General features: G+C 34.8%; 1 protein-coding gene and 1 long non-coding RNA gene across 3 annotated transcripts; one reads left to right on the top strand and one right to left on the bottom strand.

Moving 5' to 3' along the window:
* The first annotated feature begins 111 nt into the window (after positions 1-111).
* LOC123884091 (pectinesterase/pectinesterase inhibitor-like) lies at positions 112-3,152 on the top strand. The gene is made up of 4 exons (XM_045933101.1): positions 112-1,134; positions 1,571-1,924; positions 2,017-2,460; positions 2,825-3,152. The coding sequence occupies exons 1-4, from the start codon at positions 189-191 to the stop codon at positions 2,902-2,904; spliced, it is 1,824 nt and encodes a 607-aa protein (XP_045789057.1). The 5' UTR covers positions 112-188; the 3' UTR covers positions 2,905-3,152.
* A 2,861-nt stretch (positions 3,153-6,013) lies between these two features.
* LOC123885136 lies at positions 6,014-13,220 on the bottom strand. 2 transcript variants are annotated; one of them, XR_006801086.1, is made up of 6 exons: positions 12,937-13,220; positions 12,558-12,670; positions 11,232-11,429; positions 11,107-11,150; positions 10,678-10,742; positions 6,014-6,371 (listed from the first exon to the last, which is right to left on the bottom strand). It is a non-coding gene; the product is annotated as an uncharacterized LOC123885136 (long non-coding RNA). The 2 variants fall into 2 exon arrangements; XR_006801085.1 differs by lacking the exon at positions 6,014-6,371 and adding an exon at positions 9,119-10,221 and having other exon boundaries at positions 12,937-13,205.
* Positions 13,221-14,237: the final 1,017 nt, after the last annotated feature.

Below are 14,237 nucleotides of genomic sequence, written 5' to 3'. Positions count from 1 at the left end.
AATTACTAAATTTATCCAACTATTTTTTCGTTTAACAAGTGAACATAATTTTTCTTCTAAAATTAGTTCAATACATGTGTGTATATATATACACACACACACACAATGCATGTCACAGATTAAGAAAACAGACCTGCCCCTCCCTTTAGGGCATTTGAAAAACACTGCCCAAAAGAAGTGATAGAAATATGGGAGTAATACATAACAATGTTGTTTGTGACCAAAGGAAAAGGTTTGCACTTCTTGGTATATCTTCCATACTTTTTGTCGCTATGATCGGTACGGTCGCTGGACAACAAAATAGCGTAGAAATGCTTTGTCAATCAACACAATACCAAGAAACATGTCACAAGAGTCTCGAAAAAGCACCAAGCGATACAACCGATATGAAAGCGCTTCTTAAAGCTGCATTCAATGCAACCATTGACGAGTTATCGAAACATATCAACAATACATCTCTTTATCAAGAATTGGCAAAAGACAACATGACAAAACAAGCAGTTGAAGTTTGTAATGAAGTGTTGGATTATGCTGTTGATGGAATGCATAAATCTGTCGGTACATTAGATAAATTTGATGTCAATAAGGTTAATGAATATGCTTATGATCTTAAAGTTTGGTTAACTGGTACACTTTCACATCAACAAACATGTTTAGATGGTTTCGAGAATTCGAAAACACAAGCCGGCGAACACATGGCTAAGGTTTTGAACACTTCTATGGCATTAAGTAGTAATGCTATTGACATGCTTAGTGCTGTTTCTGGCTTACTTAATAATTTTAATACAAACACACACAACAGGAAACTTTTGTCACTTGTCGATGGTTATCCTTCGTGGGTTAGCGAAGGACAACGACGTCTTCTTGCCGATGATAATGTTAAACCTAATGCTGTTGTTGCTCAAGATGGTAGTGGACAGTTTAAGACATTAACTGATGCTCTTAAGACTGTTCCTGCTAATAATGCACAACCTTTTGTGATTCATGTTAAGGAAGGTGTTTATACGGAGACTGTTAATGTGGCTAAGGAAATGACTTATGTTACTATCATTGGTGATGGTCCTACAAAGACTAAATTCACTGGTAGCCTTAACTTTGCTGATGGTTTACTACCTTACAACACCGCAACCTTCGGTAAGTACCTAATAGTTCATGTTAAAAGGCTTTTCAGTTTAAATATAATTTTAGTCTCTGCAATTATAGTGGTTTTTGGTTTTAATCCAGGTAAATTCTGTCTTTTGGAGGTATGTTTAATTGATAATCGCTTGATCAATTTTGAGATACATATATCTGTTTATTGTTGATGTTAAACTGACACCGATCAAGTCACTGTCTCAAACTATGAACTTTTACTTTCGAGAGTCAATGTCAAGGTGGTCCACCATAGATTTTTAAATGTCGCAACGACAATCTGGATTGCGACATAAAAAATCTTTATGTTGCCAAAATCATAACACCATTAGGGTCTTATTGCTGCATTTGGCTGCGATTCTCCTCAATATCAAGAATCGTGATAAGAACCATTCGATTACTACCAACCCTAATTAATTAATTTGGATAAAAATTGCAGGTGTTAATGGTGCAAACTTCATTGCAAAGGATGTTGGCTTCGAAAACACAGCAGGAGCAGAAAAACATCAAGCAGTTGCACTCCGAGTAACAGCAGATCAAGCAATCATCTACAACTGTCAAATAGACGGTTACCAAGCCACACTCTTCACCGAATCCCAACGTCAATTCTTCCGTGACTGCAGTATCTCCGGCACAATTGACATGGTCTTCGGTGATGCCTTCGGAATTTTCCAAAACTGCAAACTAATCATAAGAAAACCATTAGACGACCAAAAATGCAACGTAGCCGCCAACGGAAGAACCAAAGCCGATAGCGCAAGTGGTTTTGTTTTCCAAAGTTGTAAATTCACAGGTAAACCAAACTTTTTTTTAACTAAAAAAATCCCTCATACTTCAGTGTCACCGTTATTAATAATAATTTTTTCTTCTCCGATTTTTAACTAGGTGAACCAGATGTAGCCAAGATTGATCCCAAAATATCATACCTAGGAAGACCATGGAAGGCATATTCCAAAGTTGTTATCATGGATTCAGACATTGATGCCATTTTCAACCCTGAAGGTTACTTGCCATGGATGGGAAGTGCTTTTACTGATACATGTACTTTCTATGAGTATAATAACAAAGGTGATGGTGCCGATACATCAAAGAGAGTTAAATGGCCTGGTGTTAAGACTATTACAGCTACTGAAGCAGCTGCTTATTACCCTGGCAAATTCTTTGAGCTTGCTAACTCCTCTGATAAGGATTCTTGGATTGTGAAATCTGAGGTTCCTTATGCACTTGGTCCTTTAGATGCTAAAACTAATCCTCTTGATCCTACTGGTGGTCATGGAACTGGAGCCGGAGCCGGAGCTGGAGCAAAGAGTAGTGGTTTTGTCAACAAAGGTAAAGTTAAGGGCACATAAGAAATTACTAGTATTGTATTTTTTGACGTCAACTGCAGAGACTAATCCTTCGAGCCTTGTCTGATCCAAATGGGCGGAAAAATCTCCCTAAGAGTTTTAACGCGGCTGCATGTCCAAGTCAGGAAATTTCGTTTTCATTAATGAAGTGACAGTTATCACTAGAAACTCACGCACACAATTCTGAGGTTCTGAGTTTGAATCCAGATGAAGGCGTTTAACTTACCAATATTGATATTTGTCAGTTGAAACAGGACTTACGGACAAATTACTTGTGATTGTCTAATATTCGTTTAAGCTCGATGTTTTTATAAATGTTACTAACAAATTGTCTTGTATTGTAACAGGTAATATTTGGCTTCAAGTGATTCTTTTGGTTGGGATATTTTCACTATCATCATCTTCATTCAACTTGTTCTCACAGTAGTAGAACTGTATAGAAAGATTCATTTAGGAGATACCTCATTGTTTGAAACATTGTTATAAATAAGAGGGGCTCATACAATTAATAGTTGAAAGTGGATATGAGGTTGGAATAAAAGAATTCATGTTTCTTGTTCAACTTTGTGTATTTGACAAGCACATGTCTATGCTCATATTTTAAATTTAAATAAAAGTCCGATAAATTTTTATTCAATTTAATTCCATTGTGCATATTTATACTCAAAATTCTCGTATTTTAATGTCTATTTTAAGGGACTAAAATGAATTTTCACTCTAAATTGTTTTTTTTTTAAAACCCTAATAAAAAAGACCAACACATATAAGACCATAATTATGGCACAAATCCTAAGAAAATACTTCTTCCGTCCATCAGATATTCAATAAATTTGAAAAATAATTTGCGGCGTGTATGATTGAACTTGCCGAGTAAGATGAAATAGTTGATTTAGTTCTTCCATAGTCTTCCTTTATGTTTATGTTATTTTACAATGTACTATGTTGTGATTTTTAGTGAAAATTTCATGTTTTCTTTGTTGTTGATTCTAATCTAGGTAGGGTTTGCAAGTTAAATTTTGAACCTAACTTGCGAATGTGTATGGTTTTTTTTAAGCGAATGTGTATGTTATAGATAGCAGAAAAAAACACGAAAGCAACTAGAACGCAAATTGAATAGAAAGATTTTTATAAAAAGATTAGATAGAAAAATTACATCAAAATTAATATAACATTGACATCTTCCTCTAAGAGATAAAAGAAGGGGCAAAACCTCAAACCATCGTGACGGTCTTGGACAACCCCATTTGTGTTGTAGACATCTCGATTAGACACAATGTTCCCAATGTTAATAGTCCCAAAACGTACCTCTTTGATTAGCATAATGCTCTCAAACATCATCATCAAAAAACATCTATGAAATCGTTATGACTAATCAAAATTTGGACTATGCTACTGTTTACAAACAAAAGAAATAACAAATACAGAGAATGAGGGGTGAAAAAAAAAATGTAGAACGATTTTAATTTATAGACTTCCGCAACGCGTCTGATTGGTCGAAACTATGTCGTAGCCCTACAGGTGGTCAATCAAAAGTGGTCACTTATTAAGCCGACAAGTTTGCATTTTAAAATGGGAACCCAGTTTGCAGGATATATTGCAAGTTTGATGAGTATGATATTTGCATAATTATGCAGAAGATATTGTATACTAAAGTAGATAAAATCTCAGAGTTTAGGTCTTGAAATTTTAAGTCATATTGTATCATCATCACCTATGGTTTTTCTAACTAATTACCTATATACTTCTATGATGACCTAAACCACTTATAATTTTTGAATGACTCGTATTTAGACTTATCACAGCATAAACCATCATAATCATATACTATATGCAAAGCATATATCAATCGTGCATATTTATACAAAAATTATTTTTACCAGTATAATCTGCAAGTATTTGTAATAAGGCTCATGTACTTCAATAAAAAGTAACAATATACTCTTTAATATATGAATTATATCACAGGTAAATTATACTAATATGAAGAGCTTTTGTTAATGCAAAATGTTCGGATCGCAACTCATGTAATATTAAGGAATATAAAGGAGCTCGTAGTGATGGTGGAAGAAATGCTCTGTGAGGTTGTGTTTTGCTGGAATCGACATCGGAGATGATACCCGATGGTAGGGTATACTTACAAATACTTTGTGCTCAAGTCAATATACGATTAACTTAGATGAGGGGTTTAAAATGAGACACCTTAATAGATGACGATATGTGAGACTTATATATCATGGGACAGTCTCATTTGAGTGTCATTCATTTCGGTTAGTCATGACGTTTTTTATTTGGCCACAAAAGTCCTTCGTCAATTACTATAACATTCCCAACCATGATCATTAAAGAACACCGGTAAGAAAGTTATGAGTAACCAATGATGGACTATGTGGCCGTTTAAACACAAAATGACAAAAATTAAGAAAAACTAAACTAGCTAAAAATGAGAAGAAGAAAAAAACAGAAGAGGAGTGGAGATGGAGAGTGGAGAGGTGAGTGAGGAAGAGAGGCAATTTATAGAAAAATTTGCTTCGATTGGCCAATTCCATGTCATGGCCACAACAAGTGGCCAATCAAAATTGGCCACTTAACATCCCTTTAACTGATGTAGCAAACTTGACCACTGATTGTGCCACTACTTAAGTAGCTAATGGTATTTTCCAAAAAAATTAATTTTTATAACATCTGATACTTAAGTAGCGGAATGGTAATATTGAAAACGAAAAGGGCACGGGAGAAGCACGGGAGGCGCCAAAAGAAATTCTCATTTTTCTTTGTTTGCAAAAGAGGATTGAGGTGGTTCAGGAAAAGGTGAAATATTGGTGACAAGTCATGGAACTAAAATTGTGTTAAAACCATTACATCAATTCTAATCAAACTGTTGAAGTTGAAAAAGAGACACACACTCATGTTTCAGCTCCCAGATCTGCTTGAATTATCGTATAATAAGAGAAGCCGAGCCGTCTTAGAAAATGACTGAACTTAAAAGACAGATGCCACCTCTGCGTGAGCACAATAGCTATATAGTTCCACAATGCTAGCTATGAATAACAATCTTAACTGGTGTTACCACTTGTAGGCTTAACAAGAACAATTTTTCTAACCATTATTCAAGAAAGATTAAACTTGCTTCAGAATATACATTCAACAATATGAACAATATAATGTGCTACTGTTGAACAAAGCTAGCTTCTCCATATATAAGAATATGCTGATATGCTGATATGTAAGTCTAATTAATGAAAAAAGCTTGAATTGCTGATCACCAGAGAATTCCATCTCATCGAGACTCAGTTTTATTGTTATGGTAATCATATCGCTATTTAATTTATTAGAGAATATTGAACACAGTAGGATATCATACACCTCCTAGTTAAATGTATATCTTAAATTAGCATACACCTCTATATTAAATTTTCATAGTCATGCAGACAATTTAGAATTGTGATTTTTAAAAAAAATTAGCATACACCTCCTAGTTATGCTAATAAAAGAATGTGAATTTTCTTAATAATTATGCAATAAGGAGTGTCTAGCCTGGCCATAAAGTAACGGTACAATTGCAAGAATTGTCATACTAAAAACTTTGACAGATACATTTTCCACCATATCATGTTTTCCAAAAACAACCTCTCTTTGTGATCCTACTGAGAATTTGATACTGCTCAAATACAACCAAGACCATCCAACAATAACAAATTTACAAGTAGATATTTACGGTTCAATTCCCATGCTATATGTGTATAGTGGTAATTGATGGTAGCTAGCATTACCATTAGGCCGAAAAGGAAAGAGCTGAATTCCACTACTGCCAAGGTTAGCAGCAGTAAGCTGAAGATTACCGCAATGACTAGCGACAGCGGACATAAAGTTGTTGATTAAGTAAATGAGGATAGCCTGTCCAATGAGAGGTAAGCAAACAATGAGTTCCATCCATGTACATTACTGCATTTAATTTTTGTTTATCAAACATTTGCATTTAGATTTTGAATTTTGATTCTCTGCATTCACATTTACAAGTATATATTTATTTACAGTTCCATTCCCGTGCTTTATAACTTTGTCATATGAGGTAAGAGCTAGCATTCGTATTATTCAACGATACCCCATAATTCTATTATTTGTCCTATATAACAAATCCAACTTCCTCTCCTCGTAACTAACCAGAAACCTTGGACAGTTGAGTCTACAAGGACATATAAGGTACCTGCCAGAAACCTTATCTGTAAGTTAATCCAACACAAGCACACTCCACTTAGCATTTGCAAAATCATTTCATATTTTACATTGAAAGCACAATAGATACCATTCATGCCTTACAATGAAATAAATACAAAAATTCAACAGTTTTTTTAATGAAGCCTCGAATATGCATATATTAGTTTTAGTTAGTATTATCAGTTTATTTTAGGGTAACTATATATGTAGCACTACGACCTTATTTTCGCAGAAAATGTTTGTATACTGAAAGACACAAAATCTGAAAGTTTAAGTTTTGAAACTCTAAGCCATCTTGCATCATCAATTTAAGTTTAAGTTTTAAAACTATCCATATACTTCGATGATGATCCAAATTGCCTGTCAATCTTGAAATGATTCATTTTTAGTCTTATCAGAGCATGAAGCAATTAAAGTATGAGGTGCTAATCCTTACAACCCCCTTTCAAAATCTAAAATCAACCATACATGTCATACGTCTAAGTTGTTAGAACACAATGCAAGAGAAGCTGTTTCTGCAAAATCAGATACAGCAGCATAGGCTAGGTGCAAGCCTACGGGCGCAGCAGTTGCAAAAATGGAAGAAATTGTGTTCTTGGTTTTGCGAGGAAGGAGAAGATGAAAACTAAGAGAAAACTAAGAGAAAAGCAAACTTTTATTCATCCACTAATGGGCCATATTGAAAATGAATTACAATAGATCCTATTTATACTAGCTAAACACACTTGCTTGTAAAGCAAGTCACACACACACTAACCAACTTACAACCAACTTGGTTGTAACTAACTATCAAGTTGTTTTAACCAACTTTCAATTGATCAAAACTAACTAACCAACAAGTAAAATCAGTTATTGAATTACAATTTCTCAACACTCCTCCTTAATTCAAAACTGATGCACAAGTAACCATGACTAAATTCCTTCTCAAAAACTCAAATCTGTCAAGTTTTACTGCCTTAGTAAAACCATCAGCAAGTTGCACATTAGTTGGACAATATTGTACCTCAATCATTCCATTTGTCACTTGTTCTCTTATGAAATGAAACCTGGTATCAATATATTTACTTATTGCAGACTTGTTATCAATCCTAAGAATTAAAGGCTTCACTGGTTCGCATTTGATCTCCTTCATTACTGAATTCAACCAGATTGCTTGACATGTTGCAAATGTGCCTGCTATATACTCAGCTTCACATGATGAAAGTGCACTTACTGCTTGTTTCTTTGTGCACCATGAGATTGCAGCATTGTTGAACTTGAAAACATAACCTGATGTACTCCTCCTATTAGTTATGTATCCAAACCAACCACTATATGAATATCCTATTAAAGCACTCCCTTCACTGTTTGTACACTCAGTGGGTAAAAGAGAGAGTCAAGTTAATCAAATTGACTTTTGTTGTCACGACTCCGTTGCGACCTTCGTCACCCGAACCAATTACAACAATTCCCGTTGAAGAGGCTAATGAGTTAAAAGCTAATATTGCAGAACATCAAGGAAAAAATGAGGAAATGCAATTAAGGCATCTCCAAGTCGTAGGGAAAGTTGCAAGATTGAAGAGAGATCAAGAAGACAAAGAGGAGTCTCTTCAAGAAAATAGGAAAAGATTGGGGGAATCTGAGGAGAAAAGAAAGAAAATTGGGGAGGACCTAGACAGTGTAGAAGCCAACATCATGGCCAAAAAGGAGGAGTTGAAGAGGGTCGAACACTCCAACAATGAATTGAGAAACTTTGGAAAGCTGGCCTATAAAGATAGAAAGAAATGGAGGGAAAAATATCAAGAGTAGGTCCAGAAAGTCCGGGAACTCGATAAATGGTGCAAAGAGCGCCTGCAGGCGGAGAGTATCCAAAGCCAAGAATTTGAGAACCTGTACTTTCAAGAGAGAGGTCAAAGTGTGAACAACTTAAGGCTAACGTCAAGGCATATGAAGAAAGTTGTCGACAACTTCAAGCTAGTGTCTAGATGTATGAGGAGTACTTCGCCCAACAGGCGAGAAGGCACGAGGATCAAATTGCACAGTTGAAAGATGCGCTCGAGGATACAAAGACTAAATTGGCCCAACGTGAAACAGTACTTGACATTGTGTGGCGTGCTGCTGCCGTATGGAGAAATGGCTTCAAGAAGTTAGCCACCCTTTCAAATCTAGTCATTGATGAGCTCCCGGAGAAACTAAGAAATGTTGATGCGGCCATGCCATATTATAACATTCCTAAAGACGTGGTAGATTTTATAGAGTATTGCAAAGACGTCTTGAAGCAGTATAGAGAGGAAATACGAAACAATAAGAGATGAGTGTCTGTCTAGTTTATATTATCACTAGTTGTATCTTGTACTCTGATTAAATGTTATGAGATCAATAATAATACTCGATTTTGGAGTAAATGTGTGAATCTTCTCGCCATTAGTCCCTTAAAAAAAAAACAATAAAAATAAAATATATTTTTCATCCTCTTTCATTTTAATGCATCCTCATACATCTACACCCTCGTATAATTGCATAAAAAATACTAAAATAAATAAAAAAAAGCAACTCATTTCATTCTCCTCCGACACTCCGGGAAGCTCAAAATAGCCCTGAAACCCGCAAAGCAGCTACCCTCAAGGCCCGCTCTCCGACACTCTCATGGGACTCGCGCTAACTGCTTGAGGATTATGGACCAATTAGAACAAAATCAAGTCGCATTGAGAGAAGATGTGAACTCCATAAAAGCGAAGATGGACAAGCTCCTTAAGCTTTTCCAAACTTTGGCCACCAAGGAAAGTACTCCTCAACCACAAAGGAATACAGAATGGCTTGAATACGACCTTCCTCTAGCGTAATATCGGTCGCAAACGGAGACCCTACTCTCCAAGATGGAAATACCCAACCTTGTCATTCAACCAAAGATATGGGAGGTTATGCGCCAAACCAATCAACAACCGTCGATGCCCGCCCGGATGTCGAACCCGCTCAAATGTACCGGGCTTTTGAAGAAAGACTAAAGGTCGTGGAAGGTTTCAGTGTGTATGGGGTCGATGCCATGAACATGTGTTTAATTCTAGATATGGCCATCCCTCCAAAATTCAACGTGCCAGATTTGAGAAATACAAGGGGATCCACTGTCCAAGGAACCACCTGAGAATGTTCTACAAAAAGATGGCCGGCTACGCCACTAATGAGATGCTTATAATCTATGTCTTTGAGGATAGTCTGAGTGGGGCATCTTGGATTGGTATTTGCAGCTAGAGCGCAGTCAGATACAGACATGGAAAGACCTTGATGCTTTCTTAAAACAATACAAGTACAACCTGGACATGGCTCCCAACCGCATGCAATTACAGAATCTGTCTCAGAAAAGTAGTGAATCATTCAAGGAGTACGCTCAGAGGTGGAGAGAATTGGTCGCTCGTGTGGAACCGTCACTATTGGAAAAAGAACTGGTAGACACGTTTATGAGCACTTTGCAAGGCCCATATTATGAGAAGATGATAGGGAGTATAACCGTCACTCTGTGATTTATGCACTTGTCATCTACATTGCTCAACGCCTGAGAAAGAGCCGACAAGAATGAAGAAACAACAACATCGATCAACAAACAATCACATCAACCAGACTTTTTCACTAAATCACCAAAATGGAGACAGATCCACACAAATGAAAGTAAGACAACAGGCATGATCATTGCAAAATGGATCAACAGGATCCCATTACTTCAGTCAAACTTACGAACGAAACAAATAGACAAAAGGTCTTTAGATATACAAGCTACTACCAAAGGATACATATTAATTAGTGTTATACATATGCACACAAGCAATATATGAAGGCAAAGGATACATGTGCAGACAGTAAATATATTAAGGCAAAGTATAACAAAAGCTGGTAAATAAATTAGAGAAGTGCACAAGACTAATTGAACCCAAAAACTAGTAATTGCAACTGCACTCAAATTTTACTCCAAAATCTTCAAAATTTGGAACAAAGCTAATGCTGTTGGTCTTACCATGTTACTAAATATTTGCGGCACATTTCTTCAAGATCAACTTACGAACCCTCTGTATTATCTTTCTGCATCACAAGCAAGAGCAACAATGTAAAACAGAAGGAAAATCAAGCCAAATTTGTCATTATATTTTTGCATTAATTGTAAAAAATTTAAACAACTTCTTGTATAAGATGAACTTAGCCTCATTACTGCATCTAATTTTTAAGAAACTCTCCTACTTGAATTTAAATTCTGAATCCAATCATTTGCATGAATTTCCAAATAATAAGACTATTTTACAATATTCACATAGATTGTCATTCCACAAATTGACACAGATACATGACATGGACAGGGAGAGAGGGAGAGGAATACACTTCATTGATGTGAATGAAAAAAAAAAATTGAATAGACTTCACATAATCAATTATAAAAGGCTTGACATACCTCAGTTGCAAGAAGATAGTTCAACAATTCAGTTTGTGACGATACTGTTAAATTCAAGGCATAAATAAGTATGACATCTATATCAATAACAAATTATCAAAAGATGAAAAACATAAAACACACACCTTTTATAGGGTTCCCATTCAAAAAAGAACCTACATTACATTAGCTCCAATCACCAACACTGTAAAACCATAGTATCATAGTGACTTAATGTGTATGGAAGTCCACTTTCTAGCAATACTCCTTTAGCCTTCTTTTTTTCCAAATCAGGACTCCCCAAAATAGAGCCATACATTCACATTGAAAACCACAAAAATATACTGCATAGACAATGAAAACCACATTAACAAAAACCACAACAACACAAGCCTACAAATCAAATTGACCAAGCAGATAGCCTCAACTATATGGATGTAAATAAAAACAGAGGAATGTTAGAAAATGGTAGGAAATTCCTGCACTACATTCCTTCAAAAGTATTTACTCTTAATTTAGTCATTATTAATATATCATATAAATCATCTCCACAAATTGTCCCTCATGTGCACACTTGATTTTCCTTCTTTTAGGTTTCATTACTACTTTCCAAACTGAATATTGCTCATTAAGACATGGCTAATAATTATTTCCATCTTCAAAAAGCAAATGCAACATCAATTTCTGATATATGAGAGACAACAGAAGTTTAAGATCACCAAAAGATTGTAGTACTGCACCTTAACACAAACAGCTAGGCAATTATTGCCTTAACACAAACAACTAGGCACTTATTGCATCATCCTTTACTCTAACTTTTTTTCTGATCTAAGCAAGGTCATAAATAGTATTGATATAGGCATCATACACATACCTTAATACAAGCATTAGTATTGAACACCTAGAATCAAAGTTTACGCTGAATGTAAGTAAAATGAATAATACCAAGCTTACTTTCTACTTTGATTTTCAAATAATAAGACTATCGTACAATATTCACATTGGAGAATGAATCAAGCTCACCCTAAATTATCGAAAAGGAGAACAGTGATTCTACACTACCCAATTTGAAGATAACACAAATGATGTATGCATACCTATGCACATTTTCACTTTCATGTCTGCAATTTCTCTGGGAGTACCATCAACTATTCACATAATCGCATCGAATTGAAGCGGTAAAACCTCAAAAATTGTTAAAAAGCGGTAAGACTATTCACATTTAATCATCTTACTTCATAACTCAACGTTTCTATAATTGCAGTAAGAAATCGCACCTAATCACCTAAATGAAATAAAAATATATATAGAAACACCTAAGCAAACTTGATTTCAATTCTCACAGTGGAGATTTTATTACATTCTCTGTTTCTCTGTTTAGGTTTTTCGGTATCATTACCATCTTCCGTATCGTTGTAAAAAATAGTTTTTAGCTTTTCCACAAAATAATTCAAAGAAAACAAACGTCAAACCTTGAGATTGTGTTTTGTCAACATTCTCAGCTACTGGTGTAACTTCAGATTGTGTTCTGTCGACAAGCTTTCCAGAATCGTCTCTATAGGCAAAATTGAAAGCACTAAGAGTCCTGTTCATGACATTGAAGTGTCACAGTCAAAAATTGAATGTTTAAAGCACTAAATTCAACGACTACTGAACCTGTTAATGCTTTAAGGACTATTGTTCAAGTAATAACATGCAAATAATCAATGCTGAACTATGAACCCTAATTTACAAATAAGACCTATCACCTATGTTTCCAACATTCACCTTCAATTATTCAAAAATGCACCAATTTTAACCTAAGAATGGGGAAATTCATAAATTAATTCATAATATTACTCCAAATCGAACCTGGATCTACCAATCTTCTCCTTCAGATCCGCAAATTCAAAATATTTCTTCTTCTCCTCCTTGTGCACGCAAATTCGAACTATTCTTGAGAGCTAAATTCGTGTTCTTCTACAACTGCAACAAGAACACAATGCTCGGATATGGAACACGAAAATAGAGATGAAGAAGATGGAAAATCGATTGAAGAATTAGTGATTTTGATAGGGTTCATCGCAATCACAGTGAGAGAAAGAAGGAGAGAGTTGAGATTTAGGCTTCGTTTTCATCACAAAAGAAACTGAGAGGAAAGAAATTGAAAGGAAAGAAAGAGAATAAAAAGTGAAAGGATTATTTAGTTGTTTGGTATAAAGGAAAGTGAAAGGAAAGAAAGATAAAAAGTAATAAAAAAGAAACATGTATATTTTCACAATGACAAAAGTAACCCTAACAACCTTCTTTAATTACAAGAGATTTAATAATTATTTTTTAACAAAACAAAAATAATTTGGCTTAATTAATTAGATGTCACATTGATCCCTTCTGTTAATTTATTAACACATAAATCTTTTAATCTTGACATTTGATTCTTTTATCAAAATAGTAATCATTGGATTTTGTATGTCTTTCATATCTAGCAATACACCACCAACAACTATTTTTTCTCTCCATTTCTTCATTTTATTCGACGAACACACCATTGAAGCTCCAATGAAGCTTTCACAAAAAAACTCAAATAGGCCTCAAAAATCACAAAAGAATACACAAATTCGCTTGATTTTTCGCACTGGTCATAAATCTATGCTTAGATTTCACAATGGAGCTTATATTTTGAAAACCGGAACAACAACATAAGAACATAAAAATGACCAAAACATGATTCAAGCAAACTCATGCCAAATTAATAGTTGAAAAAGTTTCAGAACGTGATATTGAACATAAATCAACCAATACTTACTTGGTTTAAGCTTCCGAAGGTTCATGTGTGATTTTATTAACGGATCTCAAAATGACTCAAAGGGGAAGCAATAAATTGTGATGAAAGAGAAGAGATTACAAGAGGAGGTTGTTAAGAAGGTTGATGATGCCAAGAGAAAAGAGGTTGCTGCAAAGGGGAAGGAAGAAATGGTTGTGAGTAAATTTTGGGATTTTGGGATTTTGTTTGAATATTTGAATTTTTTTTTCTCTTTTGGTTTTTTTTTTTTTCATGAAGTTTAATTTAAGAAGATAGATGAACAAGAGACTATAATAAAAAAACTCAATAATTATAAAGGCATATTAGTTTTTTTCTTTTTCGTGAAAAAGAAAAAACAATTTAATCCTTT

This window comes from Trifolium pratense, linkage group LG5 (genome assembly GCF_020283565.1).
Source record: "Trifolium pratense cultivar HEN17-A07 linkage group LG5, ARS_RC_1.1, whole genome shotgun sequence".
NCBI classification, from domain to species: Eukaryota; Viridiplantae; Streptophyta; class Magnoliopsida; order Fabales; family Fabaceae; genus Trifolium; species Trifolium pratense.
Note: the sequence above shows the minus strand (reverse complement) of the source record. Positions and strands in the feature narration are given on the sequence as shown.